Source organism: Numenius arquata, chromosome 6 (genome assembly GCF_964106895.1).
Source record: "Numenius arquata chromosome 6, bNumArq3.hap1.1, whole genome shotgun sequence".
NCBI classification, from domain to species: Eukaryota; Metazoa; Chordata; class Aves; order Charadriiformes; family Scolopacidae; genus Numenius; species Numenius arquata.
This window is the reverse complement of record NC_133581.1, coordinates 22,682,981-22,707,722: the sequence shown is the minus strand read 5'-3', so window position 1 is coordinate 22,707,722 and position 24,742 is coordinate 22,682,981. Positions and strand designations below refer to the sequence as shown.

The window sequence follows — 24,742 nt, the reverse complement described above, 5'->3', positions numbered from 1 at the left end:
AGGAGACAAAAATTTATGTGTTTCTGTGGGTGAACTGCCTGTTGAGTGAAGTAAGCGCACAGGAGTATGCAGAACATGTCTCCAGAGCAGGAGGACTAGGAGTGCCAGGGGATGGATCTACACTGCACACACTGCTTGGAATAGGCGAGCCATCCCAGGGCAGGGAAGAGCGATGACAGATAGCTGTTGTGGCCATGCAGGATATTCTTTCCTTTCTCCTTAGGAAATAAATGCCCCTCCAACATGTGCCAAATCACAGTTCCTCTGAAGAAGGCTTGAGGAATTATACTGCTTGCTCAGGTCCATCCCTCCCAGGAGTCAGGTTCCAGGCTCCTCAATGTGTTTATTTGGCATTTCTGTCAGTAAACTCATTTGCTATTGTGCTGTTCCTGGCACAGATGCAAAAGTGAGAACAAGTCTGCTCAAGACAATCTCACTTAAAATTTAGTCCCCGCTGTGAAAAGTATCTAATCCTTTTAACTGTCCTGTTTTCTTCGTTAGGGACTGAACACTGTGTCACCCTAATCATTAAGCCTAACTAATTGCTTATGGCCAATTGTACGTATTTATAATGGGTTGTAAGCTTGATTTAATTGTGTGATTTATATTATTTTGTGAGATAGCACATGGAAACAGTGAGGTATTCCTTGGTTAAGATGTTGTTTAGCAGCTAGACTAATATGGATCCCATCCTCCTTAAAACCATTACATTCAATGAAAATATTTACATCATTTGATGCCGTAAGTCATGAATAGGAGCATCAATGTCTTGGCTTCCATAAACACAGTGCTAGTTTACCACAGATTTGGTATACACATAAAAAGAAACATTCTGAGGGACTGTAAGTACTGTGACAACTGCCTGGAATATTTATTGGACAAGTGACAGATTCTTATCACCCTATTCCTTTTAACATAATTGAGAATAATTGAAATAACTGAATTATTTTTTATCTGAAAGGGAAATCAATACAAATCACAAAACAGCTGCAGACTTTTTGTCTGAGATGGTAGATCAGTTTCATTCTGAGTCAGCTGATTTTAGTAGATTTTTACTTTTTATTGACTGTAAAATACCTTTCCCTGAATCACTTATGTCCGTGGTGTGATTTGATGTATTTGATTTTTTTCTGGTTTAACTTTTAATTCTTAAAAGATTTTTTTTCTCCTTATATTGAAATTGATAGCTTTATATCTTAACACCTTCCCTGTATTTCTTCTGTAGTTTAGTATTTCAAGTGTTTTTTCTCAAACTAGTTCTTTGCTATTTTTGGTTGTGTTCAAGTGATTTGGCAGTGAGCAAATTTGGACAGTTTTTCCATGTTCTGTATAAAAGCTGTTTTAAAAATGTTACCGATGACTGTGTAGTGTTTCGAGCCAGCTATCTGTCTTGCCAAATTGCGAGAGCTATCATCCCCCCACAGGCTGCTGGTGTGACTATTCAGTATTGCTCGTGGGAGGATACTGCATTTTCCAGTGAATTTCTGTTCAAAAAAAGATCCTCCAGCTTGGCGATGGGAGATACTGCTATCTGTCATTACATTTTCCCCACCAAAAGGGGATCCTGAAGTATCAACCCTAAAAGCAAAGTTGCTACAATGAATTTTTCTTTTGAAATATGTTAATATTTATGAATGTTCAAAAGTGCTTGTTACTCAAGAGTTCCTTTTGGTCTTCAGATTTATGAGGGAAAAATATTCTTGTCAGTAAAGAGTTGTGGAAAGAGTTTTGGATCTTTTAGTGCAGTTCTTTTGTTTTATGGCTCATGGCTTTTGAAGTTAATTAGTGTGAAGCAAGTTATTTTTATGGTTCCAAATGCAAGTATCTAGATTTAATGACCATAGGTTTGGGGTATTGTGATTTTTAACTGTGCCAGACAACAAACTAGTCCGTACTGTTAGTATATTTCATTTCATTCATCTGTAAAGAGCATAGGACAATATTTGCTGTGTAAACCTAAGAAGAGATGAGACAAGCTTCTGTTAGGATTAATCGAAACATAGTTCCCTCTGTGTTGGGGCAGGAAGAAGGACCAGACAATCTCTCAAAGTCCATTTAGTGCTGCAGTCTTTGATTCTCTATTCATCAAACTATTTTTGGTCTTTGAACAGAAGAGCTCTAATGTGCAGTTTATAAATGCTGTCACAGTCAGCATGTGGATTTTCAGGGCAGGGATTTCAGATTCTAACAAGCCTGTTACAGTTTCTGACCATCATAAAAAATATCTCAGGAACTGTTCTTCCTGTTGAAGGGAAGGTGGAAAAGTTGCAACCAGTAGGAGAAAGTTCTCTCTGTATTAGGTGGATTTATTTTTATTCTACTATAAATAATTTCTGACCTCAAAATTTTGTGAGGCTTAGACAAATATGGAAAAACTAGATCCTCTGATGTAAGCCGTTAACAGTGCTGTGAATGTTCCCTTGCCAATAGGCAGAACTAGAGATATCTTTAGTATGTCTCATGTTGTAATATTCAAAATAGTTGGTAAACATTGGCTGTGTCCACACTACCAAATTATTGAGATGTGCTTTTAAACAGACATTGCTGTATATGAAAGAGGAAAAATCAGTCACGCTCTGCAATTCATTTGAATTGGATATGGAGAATATATGTAAAAGGGTTCATAGCTTGTTCTTTGTGTAACAGCCTATGGTGCATAAGACCACCATATTCCTTCACGTTAATGCTTTCTCGTTTACCATCTGCAAACAAATAATTGCAAAGCTCAATTTGTTCAGCAAACTGTTGCTGTTGCAAGACTTGTGACAGAGAATACAGCATGACTTATATTTATTAACTGATGTAATAGTCTTAAACTGCAAGGGTCTCGTAATTTTACTTAGTCACTGATAAGCAGAGTTGCATAAACTTCAGTGAAACAGACACACTCCCATTATCTCTCTACTGGTGAACCTGTTCATTCAGCTGAATGCTGTAGAGTTTAGTCTCTGTGCAGATCTATGAAAATCGGAAAATTTCTATTTAGTCACCTAAACACGGGCTTAGGAGTCAAGTTTCAGGTATCTGTTTCTAAAACCTTGACCCTACAGCTTCAGAAATATGCACTTAGTTTCTTGGCAAGGTTTTACTTTGTCTATGAGGTTGAAAAGATATTATTTTTAAAATCTTGGGTTTGATGATATTATGACTGGACATTCCTAGCTCACAGAAATGTTCAAGGGCTAAATCATATACATCCCAATTCCTGTATTGCTCTCAGATCATTTGCTCAATGTTATCATTTGTTCTATGGCTGCTTGTTTATTTTATCAGAAGATGGGCATGCATTACAATAAATTAATGCATTCTCTCCAAGGCAGATGCGAACTCTATCAGAGAGTCACAGAATGGCAGAGGTAGGAAGGGACCTCTGAAGATCATCTAATGCCAGCCCTCTGCTCAAAGCTGGGTCAGCTGGAGCACATTGCCCAATACCATGTCCAGTTGGGTTTTCAAAATCTCCAACAGCAGTAGTATCTTTGTAACACTAGTAAAAAAGATTTAGTGTCTGGAAATTTAAGCCAGAAATACAAAGTTAAAACATAAAAAAAAAAAAAAAATTTGCTTCATTTTTGCGTGTGGACGTAACCTCTTTTACTGTATGAGCCCAGCTGAGCCTCACTCAATTTGCTTAATTCAGACACTGGATAGTTCTCACCAAAGCTGCTCTTGTCATCTTAGTTCACAGAAGAATTTTTGATGACCAGATGCTAAGGAGTTGTAAAAGTGCCTTCCCTTCAACAACTAAAAGGAAAGAGCTTCGGAGCAACTTATCATACGACTAAAATGTTGTTGTTATTAGAAATACAGATTAAAAGAGAATGATTAGTAGTATTTTAAGAATGGCATATTGGCATGAAAAGTTAAAGTGTTACTGCATTTGTCAAGGACATGCAGCTGAGGTAGCTGTGCATGAACTGGCTCAGGTGGGTTTATACCATGCCTCAGGGTCTGGGAAAGTAAAGTCAGCCCAAAGGGTATGCCCAGCCACAGGTACCAGCGCTGTCAGTGCCTCCTCGGCTGGAGTGTGAGATAGACAGGTAGCAGTGGCATCTAAGGGAACTGCCACTAATTCAGAGCACTGCAGCATATTTCCTCAGCCTCAAAGCTATGTCATACTGTACATAGCAGCCCGTCCCACTCTCTGCATGAGCTTCTTTCAGCAATTTGAAGTGGATCTAAGGTATCAGCCTTTATCTGTAAGGTGTGCTGTGTGGCCTGGGTCCAAGAGCTAAATATTTGTTCAGCATTCCAGAAGGTCCTTTCCTGTGGCATTACAAAGCTCTCTGCCAGAGCTCTAACACGTGTCTGGCTGGAGTACAATCTTCCAAGGGAAACGCAGTCAAAACCTGTAGGGTGAACTTCCCTGTGAACTACTGCTATTACAAATGTTACTATTCTCTTCTTATACTGGAAAGACTATTTCTTTGTCGTTGCCACCTTAAACATTAAACATCTACAAACTCTCCTCCTTCTCCTGTACTGTAGGCTCAGTCTTGCAAGTAAATCAGTCAAGCTGCTCCCAGACCTGGAGGCGGTACATCTGCACAGCGCTCCGTATGCAGACATAGCAGTTCATTAGTGCTAGCTCAGGTGGCTCTGTGTGCTGTGAACTGCACAGTAGAGCTGTGTCCTTGGATGCCACGGTGCCCCGTCATTACAGGACAGAGTCTTTACTTGCTGAATGGTAAATCCCAATCGCGTATACTTGATAATACTGTGTTAGTGGATAGTTTAGGCTTTCAAACAGAGAGGCTTTAATGGTGATCGGTCATGTAGTAGTGAAATACAAGTGGATTTCAGTGAAGAATGTTTAAGAGCTATGCCCTGGTACTGCTGCTGATTTTGTTCACTACAGTGTAAATCAAATGAAAGGGATCAATGAGTTCCAAAAGCAAAGTAGCAGAAGGGTGGAGAAAAATAAGGCACTGTTTGATGAGTATAGACGTTACATGTAGATACACACAAGAGGAAAAAGATCATAGCTAGTCCAATTTTACTTACGTTTGATGCCAGTTAATTTTAGAGGAGTTTGTAAGTGCTAGTATTTGTCAAATATCCGGTCTGTTTCACATCATTACAGAAGGATAGTCTTGGTGAGAGCAAAAGGACGGGGAGTGATCTCATGGAAGCAGTCGTCATCGCATGGGCTGGTATTGCAAGAATATACAAAACGGATTTGTTTTGATTGAGGAGCAAAAATTTACATCAGTGGAGTATTTCAGAACCTGCCAGCTGCATTTGAGGTGGCTGATCAGATGGTAGCAACAGCTCATTTCCAAACCGTAGCCAGCCTACTTGTGTGGCTTCTGGCACACACCAATACCTTTCAAAAGTAGTGTTGCATGAGTCTCTTCCCCAGGAATATGCTTTCCCAATGCTTATCTTGACATCTCTTTGTTTAACAGTTGTATATAGCTGGGGATAACTTGTACCAAGGCCCCTAATTAATGGCTTTAGATTTAACTGTAAAGAAAGTCCTTTGATTAGAAGAGAATTGCCACTCCCTCTCTTTGTTAAGATATGACTGATATGTTCTTTGTTTATCTACCTGAAGGGATTAAACGAAGCATGTACAAGACAAACAAATCTTTACTAGGATTTATACAAAAAACCTTTTCTGAAGCACAATTGCGGCACAGCAATTTTAATTAGTTTTCACAAATGCTTCCAATTAACACCCAGCGTGTTTACTTTTTAGCTACAGAGAAGATTCACTCACATAGCAAATAAAAAAAAAAAAAAGTCTGACTTTAGTTTTCATGTGCAGCTCAGCAAAAGACTGAGTAACTTCTTGAGAGTTAGTGATCTTCTTGGGCTTCAGAAGGTTATTTGCTTTTGCTGTGTAGCAGGTGTGGGGTTTTTTTGTACTTCTGGATGGTCTAACAGAGGAAAAAGCCAGCTGCCAACTTTTTAAAAGAGATGTTATGAAACCTACTAGCTCTCTGTGTTTTAGTTGTTTTAATCACCCTAATTTGTCTGTGATGAAAGGTGGGAACGTTGACTAGTCTCCAGTTTGCAGTATTTGAACTGTGACCACTTCTTGTTTACCTCTTCAAGCATTTTGTCTCTCTATGTTTATGAGATTTACTGGAGTTTCTTATTTTCCTGGTTCGAATTCCCTAATTGGAATTGCAGCATGTGATCAGGTTCCCGTTCTTCATGTGAACTGCAAATGTAGCTCTGGTAGCAAGCCCTGCCAGTTCCTTTGGCAACAGCTTTGCACATAGCTTTTCTGAGGAGAGTGTAAACCTCTTCGGTGGAAATACTGTGCAGAATGCAACTGGTCAAGGACTGTATAAAGCTGGGCCACTTTGCTATCCAATGGCAAAGATTTGCATGATAGTACATAGGGTGTAATTATACCCCAACTGCTTATATAGACTGCTTTGTGCTTTATAGATTGAAGTAGCAGCTAGCCAGCGCTAGTAGGGCAGTGAGCATCAAGGCAGCACTCTGGTTTGGTCAGACGAAACGTAACCTGCTAGTTCATGTCATGAATGAGGTGATGGTCTTGGGATCAAGGCGGAGTCCGAAATGTCCATGTTATTTTGATCTGTCTTGCCTTCTTCCAATGAGGCATGGTGGCTATAACTGCAAATTGTAATTTCCAGTGTCGGTGACGGAGACTGAGAACCTGGGAAAAGGCATTAGGCTGGCTGGCTATGTGATGTGTGTGTACGTTTATGAGTCTGACTCACAAAACATCACAGAAATTTTATGTTAACTGATGGTTTGTTTATGCTACTTAACTCTTTCCATCACAGGTAGCACAGCCTTGTTTGCTATGTAGAGTACAGTTTACACGTTTGTAGCTTCTCATTTCGAAGAAGATTTAGAAAGGGGGGTGATGTGATACCCTTGAGGATGGAAGAGTCACATGTCTGGAGGAGCTTTTTCTATCCAGCTTTCTAAGAGACCCATGTGCGAGGCTTTTTGAGCTTTGGAAAGATCACCAAAATTTCTGTGGAATAAATACTGCTCAGTATTTTAAAGATTTAGATATTATAACTCTGAGTTTACTACCTTCTGGAGCAATCTCCTCCTGCAACATAATATTAATAATCATATAGCTGTATAATAGCCCTCTAAGGTTAACTAAGATGAATGCCATACGGGAAAATGAAAGCATTACCCAGTCTGAAGTTGTCAAGTGGTTTTCACTTCAACATATTGCAATATGCAGACAAGGTAGAAATGTAGTGTTCATAGTTGGACAGAATTTAATCATGGAATTTCATTATGAGATTTAGCTGTGCAAGAAGCATTCTTTTGAAGATGCTAAAAGATTTAAATCTGAGAAGTCAGCCAGTAACTATTCTGAAAAATGGGGATATACTGCAAATCAAATGGTGAATCATTGCAAATCAAAATCCAGTCCAAGGAAATTAGCCTGTATCTGTGCAAAATCATTATTCACAATGAAAGGTCAAATGGTATACTGGAAGAATTGGATAGGAGGTCGTAGTTTCAAGCCTTTGAATCACTATAATAAATGGAGTCTGGTAGGTTTATGGTGCTACAGACCACATCACAGCTAAGTGAGATACAGACAGTACTTAGTGCTAACAGTCCTTCATAAAAAGATCTCCTGGAAAAGACTGTAAAATTTCCAAGCAATGTTTTATATAAATGTCAGGATTCAGAAGTATAATGTGTATAAGAAATAATAATGTCAGTAAAGATTATGCTGGGAACTCTTCATGAAGACATTTAAAATTTACTGCATTTATTGAGAAAATGAAGCTATGTGAAAAGTGTAGTAGGGGAGGCCTGAATACAAATGCCTGTGTGCATAGTTTTCCATGTGAACACTAAGTTTGACCCATCCTGAGTTGCACTTACTGGGCAGAGGCTGATGGGCCCTGAGGTTCTCTCTGCTTTGACCATAGGTGTTAAAGTGTTGCTTTAGAAGGTAAATTTTGAAGAAAAGAGCTAAAATTAAATGACACAAAATAATGAGAAAGGATACAAACTAAAATTAATGTAATGTGATCTTTACCAGAACACAAACGATGAACAAACCTGTCGTAATGTATCTAAATATTAGTAAGAGAAATTGTAATTCAAGAATATTCTACTGGACTCTTGTTTGCCTAATACTCAGTGGAAAAAAAAAAGTTAGAAGCTATTTAAATGATATTCCCTTCCTCTATGGAAATATTCTTTAGTGGTATCTCTCAAGATTTAAGTCATTTCAGTGCCCAGTTTATGCTTTTGATTTCAGTCCATTTTCTGTGACCATTATCCTTAGCATCTCAGGAGCTGCTCCTCTTGGCAGTGTCGGGTGCTGATGCGTGACTGATTCTGAGGGAGGACCACTATCTGCTGAATCCCAGGCAGCAGGTCCAGAAGTACTGTGCATTTCCTTGTGGATTTCTCAGCCAGCGCCAACCAGTTCTGCTTTGCTGACAAGATGAGAACTTGAACTGGTAGCCCAGCCTGCTTCCTGTAGTTTGGAGTAGGTACTGTCCTTCCCCAGTAGTTCCAGCCATCTGCAGTGAAAAGCAGAAACCTGGAGCAGCCCAGTCACCTGAACCTCTGGCTGCTCACTCCAGGAGGGAGTGCTGGAGTCGGTTGAATTCTGTCCTATCTCAGCACAGTGAAAAGACACTTTTACTGGCTGTAACATCAAAAATATTGATGCTACTGCTGGTTGTTTCTGGAGAGAAGGAAAGGCAAGGCTGGTGTGTGTTCTTCTATGTGCATGTTTCATGCAAGCAAGGCTTCCACCCTGCTAGGAGGCATACTAATAGCCAGATTAACATACTTTAATTTTAAAATAACCTACTCCCAATTAAGCAGGATTTAATCAAATCAAATCTTTCCCAGACTGCAGCAGGATGCTAGTAACGATGCTGTTCCTGTATTGTGAATTGAAAAGGTGTTACAAATTTTAGTTTCAAGGTAATGCCTGGGTTATTTTTAATGCCTCGCCTTTTTTTTTTTTCAGAAAACATAAGGATTGCTGCTACTGTCCCTCACATGTTTCTGATGCAAAAAGGCAGGGCATGAAGAACAATTGTAATATAATAATTAACCCCCAAACATTTCTTTAAAACTAATGGATAGAATGTGATTAGATGCCTACAGAGAAATTTTCTATAATAGCTGATGAAAGGCTTGGAATAATTTGTTGCGTGCTGATGTATTTAATCTAAAGATACAAATTGTATGCTATTGTATTCTATTAAGACTTGGAGCTTGGGATTTTTAGGAAGCAGTGGATGATAAACTATTATAATAAGCAGTCCTTTACTTGGAGATCATATATGCCAGATTTAGAGGTTTTCCACAGCTACCAAATGTCACGGTCCCATCACTGTGTTACTCCTAAGGAGTAACCAAATATGCTGGGAAAGAAGCAAGCCAGAATTTGTTGCTTTAATTTGGAAATGTACGTAGTTGATGACAGTTTGTGTCTTTAGATAGAAACAAATCCTGCAGCTCTTACAGTATTCAAATCCAAATAATTTCTGATTTGAATGGGTGCTTTATGGGAGTAAAAACTATTTGGATTTTGTCCATATTTTTAGGAACTTTCAAAAAGGAGAAGCTGTAACTTCTAAGTTAGTCAAATGATGAGAATTAAAACCCATGACTTAAATAGCACAGTAGATAGCTACCAGATTGTCCCAAGTGAATCTGGCAGTGGTCTGTAAGGAGACATTCCTCCTATATTTGTAGTGGAAATGCACACTGAATGCTTTTCTTTGCTTGCCTGGTATGTGACAGGATAGGTCCTGCCCTTTCTTTTTATGACAGGTTAGTAGACTGATGGATGTGTGATGTAATACACCGTGTTCAGCAGAATTTTTGCAAGACTATATGGTATAATACAAGGACACGAGAGCTGTCTTTTACAAAGGCTAAATATAACTTGCATTTGCTATGCCGTCATGTGGGATGTTGCATTCGGGTCCTGGACATGTAGCAGTTTTTTCTGAATTCTTATTGACTTCAGTGATATCAGTATTTGTGATATCAATATTTCACCCTGTAAAATTTTTGCTTGCAAGTGGTATTTCCAATGTATTCTTGTTTGCATTGCCAGCAACCTATTAGCCATTACAATAATGAACAAAAAATCGCTCATATTGGTATAATTTGCTTTTCTTTTTTCCTTCTGCTTCTTGACAGAAACATCTTGTGTGAACGCAGATCCACTGATGTAAAAACAAGTCCCTTTTGTGAACTAATCCCTTGAAAAGGGCCCTCCTGCCTACGCGGGCTGTATTTCTTCTTGCTGTACTGGGTGCTGTATTGCTATTGCTGTGGTGAATTGCATTCTTCTGCAAGTGGCAATCCACCGTTTAAAGGAGAAGATAATAGCAGGTCACACACAACATGATCACAGGTAGTCAAGAAATTGAGCTTTCTGTTTTGGAATACGGACAGAACATTCTGCATCTGATGTGTAAGGGTTGTCGGGTAGAGTAAGAATCATTCAAAAGAAAAGCTGGTAACTCTACATTTGGATGTAGTTTAAAAAATTGCACCACAGAATGCGGTTTTGTTTTATTTTCCTTAACTGCTGTTTAGTTTGTAGAGTGAGATCTCAAAGAAGAAATAATGTTATTGCTGTCCTGACCCTCAAGGACACTCTCACAGTATCATCAGGTTTGGTGCATGCTAGCTACTGGCTTGCTCCCAAGGAAGTAATTCTATTCAATGAGTATAAAGTTGGATTATAATTTCTGATACAAAATAAGATTTTCATAAAAACCAACGTGACATGCAAGGTTAAGTCCTATTTATTATAACCAAAACCTATCCTCTAGTGCTTCTGGCATTCTTTTAAATAACTGTTTAATAGTGAACGTTACTTAAGGCTTGGATTGCAGAGGTCCCTTCCAACCAGAAGACTTTCTGTTTCCTCTGCCTTTATAGTCCTGTTCTCAACTTCCTTGCTGTCAGAGAGAGGTTTGATCCAGAAAGCAGCTCTGTTCCATACATTTCTAACTGCATATTTGCATATTCCATTTTTAATGCAACTTAGATGACTGATTTCCTCTGAATCCACTCCAGAAATAAAGTAGTTACACTTGGACTATTGTGCTTTAATTGGCAGTTTCCTTTTCCTTATGAATCTGTTATCATAACATAACTGCCAGGCTGTTTCTTGGACTCATGATTATTTATCAAGTTTACAGTACAGCAAGTAGCTTACTGAGTCTTATGGTTATAGAAATACAGAGTGTTTCTAATGTGCTCTTTAGATTATATTTTTCTAGATTTATGCAGTTTGCTCTGGCTCTTTTCAAGCATTTAGTTTCTTTTTTTCTGAATAGTAATTTTTCTATTCCATACACATCCAAGAAATAGATCAGAATTAAATACTGTATATTGAGAAAAAAACAAGCCACTTAGATTACTGGAAACAGCTGCTATCCGGCTGGGACTAGAACGCATTTCTCAGACGCTTCTCTATAACATTTAAAGGTCATTTTACAAATGAATCCAGGAACACTAAGAAATGAAATTATGAACTCAGAATTTTGGCAGTGGTTATTTCATCAGTGTATTGTATTCCCTGTGTCACCTCTAATGTACAGTCTCGGTACTTGTGTACTTCTCACTTCATGGTCCCTTTATAAAACTATTGTATCCAAATAAACATCAGAAGTTGTTTTTGCATCAGATGTGATACAAATAGCTGATTTCAGTGATAGTCCTTGTTTCTGATCAGGTTTAACCATTGTTGTGATCACATTAGTGTAATCATAATATATCCAGTAACAGTCCGTAATTGGGAAGCAGTCATACAAGTAAACTGGAGTTGAGTAGTGTTTTTGTGGAGATTAATGCAAGCATCCATCAATCAGTAAGTTGAGTGAAACAATTAAGATTATATAATTACAGGTCTGCGCTTAAAGATATTTTGACTATTTAAATACCCTTCTGTTGAAAGGATTCTAGGTATTGCCATGAAGAGATACACAGCAGCCTCTGTAACCCTTGCTTTGTTGTTTGTATGGTAGTTGGTAACAATTGGCAGTCCTGGAAAGTCCCCGTTCTACTTTTAGCTTGTGTTTGCATGTTCGCTGGGATATGCACACACACACCCAACTGGCTTTTACTGTCAGTTGTGAACTTTCTAATTTGGGAATTTTGTAATGTAAGACAAGACAACTTTGTGCTTGTTTTCATTAGTCCTGCCTTGCTGCATACATTTAAATTCATTAAAGAGCTCGAAGGAATGTTCACCTGAGAGCAGAATTATTTTCTTTTCCTCACTCGATGTTAACACTTACCCTTAGTAAGCTCTACTCTGCACTTGGAGGTAAGGATGTGAGTCTTGCCCATTGTTAGGGGAATAGAAGAGCCATGTTTAATTTCTTTGTTGCAATGCATTTCTGTTGACATTAACAAGAGCTCCAGATATCAGCTGCCTTTCAATCCTGACCCAGTGATGTGGATGAGGTTTTGCATCTGCACAGAGTTCTCTGGGCTCCATATGGGCCACTGCAGAATCACAGCCTCAGGGAAATCATGCAGCGTTAATGTGCTGCCCTGGAATTTGGGAGACCCAGGATCTGTTCCTCCCCTTCTGCAAATTCTAGTGTGACCTTGCAGGTTCATGTGGCTTCTCAATTTATCTCTCTGTCTTGCAAACTGTTGCAAGAATGTGGGCTCATTGATACATAGAACAGGATGCACCTTAGGACAGAAATTGAGTACTGTCTTTGAACAGCATTAAATAAATAATGAAAGGGAAATAAATGGGATTTATAGCCCTTATTATAAAGATATTACTACAAGAGAATAGTACTAACAAAAAGTAACAGATGTAATATTTCTTTCTCCAGTATCCCCCTCGTCCATAACATGATGTTCACCTGCCAGTTTCCAAAAGACTATTTTCATTGTTCTTCCCATACTATTGGATTTTATAAAGATGCAGCAATATTTCTAGGTAGGACTTAATGATCTGGAGGGTGGTATCCCACTTTCATGGCTGGGATTTGAACTGTTTGTGTGTAGGGGCTGAGAGGGGAAACGTATATTTTTTCTGCCTTTATTGTGGGAGAAGGGTGCTGTTCATATGCTAGACTAAAGAAATCCTTGGTTTGTAGTCCGAGGTGTGAGCTGGAATAAATTGTAGTAGGCCTCATTTATCTTAATAGACCTGGGGAGGTTTGACAGCAGCTGAGACTTTGGATTGCTGAATGCAAAGATTGTGACTGTGAAAGTTCATTATGCTATCTGCTTTACACATGGATAGCCTGAACTTCTGAGATTAGATTATGCATCTCTGTCAACAATACATGTTAGGTATAGTAATGGAGGAAAAAGACTATACTGGTTTTTTTGTTTTTGAGGTCTGTCCAAATCAATTCCTTGCATCACGTTGGTAATTTCCCTTGGGTGGTTTATCTATTACCAGATAACATGAGGTTATTAAATACGTGTGCGCAGCAGGCCCTCGTTATCTGTTTGTGCATTGTTGCCCTTTGTTGCAAAGATTCTATATACACACGTGCATTACAAATGACATGCCTCTAACTGGTTATAAATATTTTCCATTTGGAATTATCTGCTTCTGCTACAGATAGGAGAGGTGATCACTTGAGCATGAAAGATAAGGGGCCAGAGGAATGGGAAAGAAAAAGTATGAAGCACTGAGCTGCATAAGAAGTAAGCAACATCATCTGATGTACAAGCCTGTTAGGTAAAGTGCAGCAAACAGTTCTTCTTAAATGCCTAGCTGCTGCCATGAATTCAGGTTGTATGCCTACAGAGTGACTGAGAGGGAAGAGATGGGTTTTTTGCAACAAACCAGGTATAACAGGCTTGCTTTATTTGCCAGAAAGGAAGTTACCTATGTTAATACATTCTGCTTCTCTAAAGGCTACAAAATTGTTACTGGAAGAGTGGAAAAGCAGCTCTTCTTGTTCCTAAGACTTTGGGCCACAAATAGTAAGACAAAGAAGATGGAAAAATCTTGGTTTAAAATTAATTGGTTTGTGCGAATTCTGTCTTTTTGCCAATTTACTTGCCTTTCATGCAGAAGCAAGCTGTACTTGATGAGAAGCTCCTAGTATGGCAGCAGCTCTCCTGGTGTACTGACTTGTGCTCTCCCAGTTGGCTGTTCTGCCTTGGAGCAAGGCAGTGGATCCATTCTGACTTGCTGCACAGGGCATTCAGGAAGGCCCTGGGATCCTTGCCAGGAGCAAACTGACCAGTGGTCTCTTGGCTCCGAGACAGGCAGTAGCTCCACTGTATTCCTGCAGCTGCTGTAATGATTTGTCTTTAAAAGTGTCCTTTATGATCCAAGAAAATATCCAACGTGGTTCTTTACCTGGGGACCAGAGTGTGCCTTCTAGGCAGCTCAATGAACACACAAAACTAGAGCATAAAAATAATGAATTGGCAGGATTTTATGCTTTTCATATAATGTGTCAATCCACAGTTTCTGGCACAGGGCAGGACAATTGTAATGTATTGAAGAATAATTTATTTCCCTTCACATTAAAAGAAGCTATGTTTGTGCCAAGTGCTAAGGTTAAAGAGGGACATGGTAATTCCTGGGCCTTTGACATGGAAATAAATTTTTCCCTAAAGGTAAAAGCACAAGGCTTGCAGAGATGGCAATAACATCCAGCATGCATTCTGCTGCACTGACATCAACAGAGACTTTTAGGCTTTAGAAAGTTCATGGAATTATGAGAGCTTTCATTTATTTATTAATTTAGCTCCGTTGGCAAACGTACAGCTAAGAAGAAGAGTTTTAAAAAGTCAGTAAAATGCATCCATCTCAGCAAAGCATGAGTGTCAGACTTTACAAATGTAATTGTTCTGAGAGATTTGAGGACTCATTTAAGCACTCAGAATGGGAGTACATTAAAGCATGAAAGTTACTGAAACTAAGGCTTAATTACCTGTTCTTTAAGCTACTTCTCTATGAATGTGAGGCAGTAATTTATTATTTATGACAGCATTGTTTGTATCAATAACTTTAAAATTTGAAGTCTGGGGACAGATCCACAGCTGCTGTAGGACATGAGTCCCATGGGGCAAAGGCACCTTGCATCATTGAGCATCTAGCCTGATAACTTCCCAATTCGGGGAGGGTAGAGGCATCCCAAATGTAGACCAGTTGCATGTGACTGGATGAAGAGCATGATCTATAGATGATTTCACTTCTGAGAAACTCCCTGGGGCATATGTGTGAAATTTTTTCCATATTGTATTGTCTGCCACAACTCCCCAGCATTTGAACAGGAGGTGGTCCGGATTGCCCCTCTGAGCTAGGACTGGCTACTCACACAAGCCAAACAAGTTGCAGTATTGCAAGAAGAGCAGTTGCATTTCAAGAGCCTCTCTCAAGCCACCGTTCTCTCAGACCATATCCTGAAAGGAAGATGGCTTGTGAAGGGGTTTTTATCAACTAAATGATCCCTTCACATACAATCTCTGTAGCTGTGGGATGGCTGACGTCTTCTGACTCCTTATGCTCCCTGTCTCCATCCTGCCCTGCTTCTGCCCTTTCCTATGAAGGCAAAGTTGCATGAATTCATTAGCACTGCTTTATTGTGCTGAATATGGAAACTTGACAAACAAAATCTTTGTGGATTTGTTAAAAGCAAACAAACAACCTCTTAGAAGTATTAGAACTTATTTATGTTAATATTGAATATAATCATGGCATATTAATTATGTTTCTACATTTATGAGGAGAGTTGGGCTGTGCTCTCCAGACATCTGTACTGTATAGAGATAGGTGGTAGAGTGCAACATTTCCAAGTGCCAGATCGGCACCATTTTCCCATTCTGTATATGGCTGCTCTTTCTCTCCAGTTGTAGATACTCATTCAGCTTAGTCAAATCGAGTCCTTATTTGAGAGATTCTGCACTGAAAGGCAAACACATTTATCGTTATAAGCCTGTTTGTTTCCATAATTAGAAACCGAATCAACAGTGTATTGAAGATGACACATTTGCTCATTCCCTTTCTTCTCCCTATGGTGGCATAAAGCAGTGAAGCACAATAATTAATGAAAAAGACTGTTTATTATTCAGGCAACGTATCTGAAGTGGAAAAAAAAGCAGAGCATGTGTTAAAAATATATTGCTGAAGACCATCAGTGCCATCACAAAGTGTATCAGTTCTAGGGGGTGAGTCCCATCATTCAATCCAGTCGGGCAGGGTGCTCTAAAATTGTCAAAGACAATTGAACTCAGATTTCTCATATAAAACCCAGGAAAACACGGAATGCATGAAAAAATTCTGACTTAAGTATCCTGCTAGGGCATCTTTAATGTTCTTCCCAAAATAGTGACTTTTTTGGCTTCATTTACATGACTGATGTGTCCTGTGGCTGAGTGAAAAAGATACATTTTTTTAGTAGACTTATCTTTTCTTCTGGGAGAGTCTGTCCAATAGGTTTTGTAAGACAAAGGGTGCACAAAATGCTCTGCTCAGCACTCTGCTGTTGCAAAGGAAGGCTAATCTGTTTTAAATAACAAAGGCCAGAAAATGCCTGACTGCAAAATACTGCTTTGTCTGCTGTGGACATGCTACAGAGTAAGTCATTGCTTGTGGGCCAGTATTGAAGATTATGTGAAACACAGCACTTTTCTCCACCTCTTGAGGCTGATAATGAAGGCCAGGGAAGGATTCCTCCATACTCATTGATCATGGGTAAGCCTGCAAAGTTCCCCTGAGACTTCTTCAGGCCACTTCATTTGCAAAAAGCTGCAGTGTAACCAGAAATATAGAAGTATGTTCTGCCTAGTAAATGTCACAGCTATAATGTACAGCTGAAGTCATGCTGGTGGCAAGCCAAGATTGGGGTTCTGTTCCATTTCCACCTATTTCCACACTACACCTAGCTATGAAAAGCTTTTATGTTTACTTAAGCTTATAAAGTCTCAGTCCACATTAGGAAAAGTATATGACAGGAGTAAGAATAGCCCACTTACTAAAAATGAAGGTGATTGAGAGAACAGTGACTCTATCAAGGGTACTGATTTTCAATTCCTTGATTGGAGTCCGCTTTCCTTTTGTGGAGTTTATACTCAATGGTGATGCTGCATTGTTGTGGCAAATAAAGCTTCCTGGTATTGCAAAGCCATGAACAGCCACTTACACTGAGAACAAAGCTTTATCTTCATGTTTTGATATTCACCCTCCACAATGTTAAATTTTGGGAATAGAGAACTGGTTTGCACTATTTTTAGATGGGCACAATTTCAGTAACATAAATATCATCTTCTGAATTTAAAGTGCTGTTAGCTAGAGGTTGGTTTGGTAGTTTTGTGCTTGCTACAAATCTGTGTGTTAGGGGATGAACAGTACGAATATGTGGCTTTGCACAAGCATGATAGAAAACCTTAATATGATTTTTTAACTTGCTAAGGGGAAAAAAGTGTATTGCTTGATGCGCAGCAAATATAATACAAAGTAGAATAGTGCTCTGTGCTATGCGTGTTAATGCCTTGTGTTGTTTATTCAAGGTGATGCAGTCATAGATAAACAATTTGAATAGATTTTGACAATATAATGTGGGAAATTTTAGGAATATATTGAGTCCATTCCTAAAATATAGCTGCAGTTTAAGGACTATGATGGACATCCTTATCAGATTGTTTCTTTGTAATTCTTGTTCTTTATGAAAAACTGTAAGCATCAGCACTTTTCTTTGGTTTTCTCTCCCTTCCATGCAGAGAGTTAGTTTGCTGAAAAGCATGTGACATGCACAGTCCTGCAATATCAGTGGAATCAGCTGCGAGAACATTGTGCCTGGTGGCTATATGAGACTCTTTACAAAGAGGGGTAAATTTAAGGAGTCTTTGTACTTGACCGTCTTGTCCTTTCCTCCATATTCTCAGAGAAGTAGGTCCAATAAGATCATATGGGTTGTAACAGTCTTTAGGATTGAGGACCTCTGGTAAAACACCTCTGTTCTGCTTTGTCAGCCTGAGGCTGACACCCTTTCCAAGGACGTTTAATGTGGCTAATAAAGTGTGCTTGCTTTCATTGTCTGTTGCATTAACCATTCTAGTGTGTGTGTTGTCCAGATCTGTTTGAGATGACCAGTTCCCAGAGTGGTTGGCTTATCATGTTGAGAAGCTACCTGGGCTCAGCGCAGAAATATCCTCCTGAAACGTTGCTAGGAACAGATTGCACCACTAATGCCAGCAAAACAATGCAAGAGAAGGTCTCATTTCTTAGGTTTTAAAGAAAAATCTTGTTGTATTTTATTGGGAAGCAATTTGTGCCAGCCAACATAACAGAATCATACCCACACTGCTGACTACTGGGTGCTGCTCCTTCCTCCGCTGGGCTCTGTTGCCATCCCTTGTCTGATGTAACTTCCCCTCAGCTCAGGGCCACAGGTACTGGCCAAATGCAGGGAAAAAGAAAACTGCTGCTCTCTAGAGTTTAAAGTCTTAATGGACTGAAAAGAAGGGGAATTGATTATGGAGAAGTTAAGTGGCTTGCTCAGGATTTCACAGAAAGGGCTAGGCACCATTGAGCTTTTAGTGAAGATTTGATGATACCCAGTTCAGCATCGTAACCACAGGAGCATTATTGTGCATCACAGCAAAGACATTCCTGGGTTTGTGGAAGGATTAGGAAGAAAGGGAACTTAATAACACTAAGGGAATTCTGAGTGGTACCATAACATAAATAGAACATAGGAATAGTCATGAATAGTGTTTTCAGTTAGTAAAAGTAGTGAACAACATATTTCGGCTCTACCTATTGGATTTTCTCATGTAATGGTCTTTAAACCAGAGATATGATAGCTTTTGATTAAAAAGTGATCATATTTTAATTAGGAATGATTCTCCTCCAGTACTTTCATTGGTCTTTGTTCTCCTGAGAAAAGAGCAGAAATCATGGAAATTTTTAGTAGAGATAGAAAAGAGCTGTCAAAGTTTAGAAAGAAAAATGGAAAAAAGAGAAAGAAATAATTTTATTTTTACCTTTTTTTTTTTCTTGAAATATTGATAAAAAAGTTCATGGACAATGCATGAGCATATTTTTCTGGAAATATAAGATAGTTACCGTGTTTGTTGCTGCAGTAACATAATATGCACTTACGTAGCTATGATACTTTATGATTGAGTGCTTTATTTTGTGGCATGTTAATGTTAAACAGTGGCAGGAGCCTGATGTCAGTCATGTAGACTAAATAGTTACACTTGGAATTTTTTATTACTATATAATTTATGGTCCTTCTGCTTTTTTTTTTTTTTTTTGCCTCCTTTTAGGCCTGACTATTTGAGAATTCTTAGTAGTTAAATCAAAAGGGGAGTATTTCCATGTATGAAGACTCCTGTTTTCCTGAAAGAACAGGTTTTTGCATCTTGTCGAGCTGATTAACCTCTAACTCTTTCCTTTCCACAGAAGAACTCAAGGAGAAACTAAAGAAATATGTTGATGAAGTGAACGCCCGTAAACCTGGTTTCATCAAGGTGGTTCGACACAGCAAACAAGAGGGACTGATTCGATCTCGAGTTAGTGGATGGAGAGTAGCCACTGCACCAGTAGTCGCTCTCTTTGATGCCCATGTGGAATTTAATGTGGGATGGTATGTGTCTCCTTGAATTTTGCTGACCAAGGGACCTTTTCCAAGCACTGTTTACAAATTACTGAATGGTGCTCTTGCATATAGAGGGTGAATTAGCATTCTGATAATTTTAATGAAGATTCAGACATGATCATGGACACAAACATGAAAAGCATATTTGTGCTGGGGTAACATAATCTAGATCCATTTCTATAATGTGAGTTACCTGCTGGCATAATGTATTTGAACTATATTGGAAAACTGCATGTTAAAAACCTCCACCGATAATGTAGCCCTTTGCCCAGAAGGGCATTTTTATGTTCTTTTAATTAAAAAATGTTATGTTTCTTTTATATTCTACAGTGTAAACAAAGAAGTGTCATTTTGGCACTGAGGTTGCTGTTCTGTGGAAAAGTAGCACATAACTAAGACCATGTGTTTTAACTTGTTCAGTCTGGATTTAATATCTCTGTTTCTTCATGAGTAAAACCAGTGATAAAAAGGCAGGAGCTTCTGTCCCTAGGATAAATCTATTATTAGCTCTGATCTTGAAGTCCTTGATAATATCGAGAGACTGAAGTTATCATTATTTGGTAGCAAGGGTGTAAATGCTCTATCATATGCAGATACTAATTTCTTCCATTCACCAGCTAACATCAAGGTTAATAAAAGGGCATCCTAGATAAAATATTGCAGTGTTTTATTTGGGGGCAGATCAGTCTCTGTCAAAATTCCACTGCAAAGCAAAGGGAGCTCTGAATGGGTAACAGCCATAGACTTTGCCCTTTCTGAAATACACAGCATAAGCTGCTATTTCCATCACTGCTATGTTTCTACTGACATGGTCATAACGCTTTTTTTTCTTTCTTTTTTTTTTTTAGGGCTGAACCAGTGCTCACTAGGATAAAAGAGAACAGAAAAAGAGTAATTTCTCCATCATTTGATAACATTAAGTATGATAATTTTGAAATAGAGGAGTATCCCCTCTCAGCACAGGGGTTTGACTGGGAGCTGTGGTGCCGATATCTGAACCCTCCTAAGTCGTGGTGGAAACTGGAGAACACAACTGCTCCAATAAGGTAACATGCAACTGTGATCTAGAGTAGTGTGTCACTGGGAATGCCCGTTTAGATATGACAGATGGTGAGTGGTCTTAGCTATGTAATAGATTTTACTGACTGTAATGTTAAATTACGTGTTAAATTAGTTAAGTGTCCTCGAGCTGTCCACTTCAGCTTTTGTCCCTGAACCCTACACCCCTGCACATCAAGAAAACTGATATTTTCAGTAGATCTTTTCAAATAGGTTTCCTTGTTATTAACATGGGGCAAAACACGTAGTTGAAGTGAAATAGGAGACTTGAATGCCCAGCCAGCACTGCTTTCTCCAAATGCCTTGTCTGCTACTTTAGTGGTAATGGGCCAGAAACAGAATTTTCTTTACAAATGCATTATATAAACAGAACTGATCTGACGGCTGTATTCTTTATAAAACTGTCACGTAGCTTTACAGCTGTGTTATGCCCTAGGAGTTAATGCTGGTCTGCTGATAGTGTGTGAGCAAAGACTATTAGATCCTTGCTTTGGTACAATCTAGCTCTGTACTTTCTTATCCTGTCTGGAGTATTGTTAGGCTGGTACAGAACAATACCCTTATCTCAGGGGGAGGAGTAGGTGCCTCTGAATCCTCTCAGCAGCTCTGCTGAGATTCCAGGCCTTTCTTCTAGCGATGCATTCATACCACGAGGTCACTAGTACCTAGAATCTAGCTCTCTGCAGAAAGAAGGTATGAAGACTGTTTTCACCACCTACAAAGCAGAACCTTAAATAGCAATGGCAGCGTGAGGGGAACATCACTACCAATGAGTTTTCATGCAGTCAATGTAAAGGGAATCTTTCATCCAGTGGTTCTGTCTTTTCAGGCAGACAACTTTTTTCGGCAATTATCAGTTTTACCCTGAAATACCTGAATTATCAGTTCATACCCTGAACTGCACTGACCTAGATGCTGTTCATTAGAACAAGACTCAGCATTGGAAAGTAGGAGATAAAAATTCACAGGTGTGCCACAGACATAGGTAAAAAAGGGTGGAAATTTCCACACCATCAGAAATGGTTCTCAGTATTAATAAAGTCTGTTAACTTTATGAAAATGCTTTGAAGTATTCTACTCCTGGAGAGTCAAACCTTCTGTATTAATTATGATTACTTTTAAAATTTAAAGTATTTAAACTCAGAATAAGAGCACATCTACTTTTCCATTTTACCCCAAAACTCTGTCCTATGTGAGGATTGTGGAGTGAATGTCCTTTATGAATATTGGATGTTTAGGTTTGTTTCCTAGCCCTTTCCCTGGCACCTTTTATTCAGTGCAATGCGTGTATGTGTGCGCTGGGTAACTAAAACAATCAAACAAAAAGCCACATGGCTTCTATCATGACTCCAATATGCTTCTAGAATTATAGCAAAGGGAAGCAGGTACTCTGAAAAATACTTTAAAAACAACATCAAAAGCAAGAGTACTTTGTCATCAAAGAAGCATGGTTTTTGAATTGACGTTAACTGCTATTTTCTTCATTAATAAATACATCAGAAACAGTCTTTCATTGTTACAAAGTGGGTGCTCTAGCCCTTCAAGTTAAAGACATAAATGTATAGATTTCTGTAGAATTGTACAATTTGTGATTAACACATCCTATAATCTGTTTGAAAGCAGATGTCTACTCTTATTGCAGCTTGAATGTTCCCAGTAAATGCAGGGCGATTTCCCCTGTACTGCTAATTAATATCCTGTTGTTATGAGAGTTCCTGATACCAGCATAATAGTCAGAAAAGACATTTTTATTTCTTGCTATTGTGGATTGTAAGTTAGGAGAAAAATGAAAAGGCTAAATTACTCTGTATTATCCTCCACCGCATCTAAAAAAGTAAAATTATACTCTCTGAGCCTGAACCCTTACATTCTTAAGATTGGCTCTGCATAGTAGAAATTGGCTAATTCAGGTCCTGACATAAATAGAGCTTACCGATTCACCAAAGCTATTGTTTAATTGTAAAGAATTGTTTAAATTTGGCTCAGGACAATGGGCTAGTACTACAGTACACTGGTAAGAGCAAACATTTCTTGATTCTGTATTGCAAAACCTGACCTGAAAGTTTCTATTCAAGAAATAATCTTTTCTTTTATATGAACTTACAGACACAAGTTTTCTTAGCTGTAGAATCTAGCTTCTGGCTAAACACAAAACTGTGCATTATTGGGTATCCTTGTTAATTATCATAGACAAGAAACCTGAGGACTTAGCAGGGACAGAGACTAGAATGGCTGGTGCCTCAGAAACAAAGTTGAGGCTCCTGGATCTAGTATTATTAGCACTGAAATCCTACCTGTTCTGATGAAGAGACTCATTTTGAGTCTATTTTCCTTCAATGGTGCTTATTCCAGAATAGAAGCAAGAACATGAGAAGACAAAGCCAGATAAATTTGTTTAAGAAAAACCTCCCTAAGAATCTGTCTTGACACACCATTTGACACAGCAATTATAAATATAAACTCCTTCTGAATAATAAAATTGTTCATATTCTATCTGTTAATTTTGGTTGTGTCTGCTTCATTTTTCCAGGAGTCCTGCATTGATTGGATGCTTCATAGTAGACAGAGAATATTTCCAAGAGATTGGCTTACTGGATGAAGGCATGGAAGTATATGGAGGCGAGAATGTAGAGCTGGGAATCAGGGTAAGGAGCATAACCAACCAACACTGGTGGCTTGCATTTAAAATACAGCTTGTTTCTTATTGCGCGGGGTGAAAAAACAGTCAAAAATGTATGGATGATGGTGTGCAAAGGAGATCCACAGCTCTGAGGATTTTTTGTATTTGAGGAGGGAGCGAAAAAAAAGGAGCAAAAGCTCCTATGTCTTTTTAAAGAATTTATCTGGGATAAGATAGAAATACAAAATTTGGTATTATTCTGTTGTTCAAGTAACAGTGCTAGAATTTGTTAGACATGATACCCAAAACTCACTGCTTATCTATGATCTCAGTTTCAGTAAGGAGGATAGTTTCTCATAGGTGTAATGGGAAAAGCCTTTCTAGATTACTTGGTTTATTTAAATTGGGAAAATCGCTGTGGAGCAAACTGGAATATATAGGCATTTATGCTGCCTTCCCTCTGGAGGGGAATTAAGATATCAATAAAGAGCATAAGTGGACATATTTTCTTCTTCCATCGTACACTCTTCATCTGTTTATTGGATGCAGTATTGTGTGCGATTTGTATCTCTTCACAGCTAAATACCATTCTGAAAACACAGTGCTGCTCTGTTTGAGAATCTTTCAAGTTTTTGATAAAAGAGAAATTCTTAGATAGGTGGTAATGAAAAATGGCATGATGTGTGTTAGAAAATTAAACTCTGAATTCTGCTATGAAATGTTAGTGGAAGCTTGTGTTTTGTGCTTTATTGTTGCCAGAACAAAAGCATACTGTTATACAATAGCAAAAAAAAAATCATTCATTTTTAAAATACAGAATCCTTGGCTGGGACTGTGAGATATAACAAAGAATACTCATTTTTACTTCTCATTTCCTGAAATTCTTTTTCTCCTACCTGTCAGAGATAGTGTTATTGCAGCAAGACTGAAGGGCAGGCCCCCTCTCAGTTACATTAGAGCACAGTTTTAAGGAAAGGCAGCGAGAAATGCAAGACTGCTTCTTTTAATAACACCATTCTCCTCACTGTGAGGGCCAGAGAGCTGCCTTCTGTTCCTGAAAACTGATTTTGCAGCTCAGTGTTATGATGAGTTGAAAATTAGTGTCACTTTGATTTTTCTTTTCTTTTTTCAACTGACAAAGCTATTGTCTCCATGTGAGTGTGAGGAGTTTTATCTAGTTTTGCATCATGAGATATATGCTGTCCAGTCTGCTATACTTAGCCTTGCAGAAGTTGACTGGGAAGAGTACTTTGATAGACAAAACCTGAGAGACACAAACCTCTGCATAATTGAAACTTTGGAGTAGACTGGATCACTGGAATAAGGCCCTCTGATTTCCTTATGGCTTTTTGTCTGTCTCCCGGGAAGCAGTGCCTGACCTACATAAAATACTTTCATCTGTAACAGATTGTAGTGTGCAAGGTAGCATAATGTATGCTGCCTTGTCTAACTTTATCCTGACTTGGATCTGTGTTCCAGGCTGTATCAAAACAAATTACTCAGCTGT

The 24,742-nt window shown here is 38.6% G+C and overlaps 1 protein-coding gene across 2 annotated transcripts in view; it reads left to right on the top strand.

Annotated features, from left to right (window-relative positions):
* Window positions 1–24,742, top strand: part of GALNT18 (polypeptide N-acetylgalactosaminyltransferase 18) — a 245,291-nt gene that overhangs the window by 146,823 nt on the left and 73,726 nt on the right. For both annotated transcript variants that reach the window (XM_074148974.1, XM_074148975.1), the window contains exons 4-6: window positions 19,361–19,544; window positions 20,405–20,602; window positions 23,146–23,260. In XM_074148974.1, coding sequence (XP_074005075.1) covers window positions 19,361–19,544; window positions 20,405–20,602; window positions 23,146–23,260 — 497 coding nt within the window. The remainder of the gene's footprint in view (window positions 1–19,360; window positions 19,545–20,404; window positions 20,603–23,145; window positions 23,261–24,742) is intronic.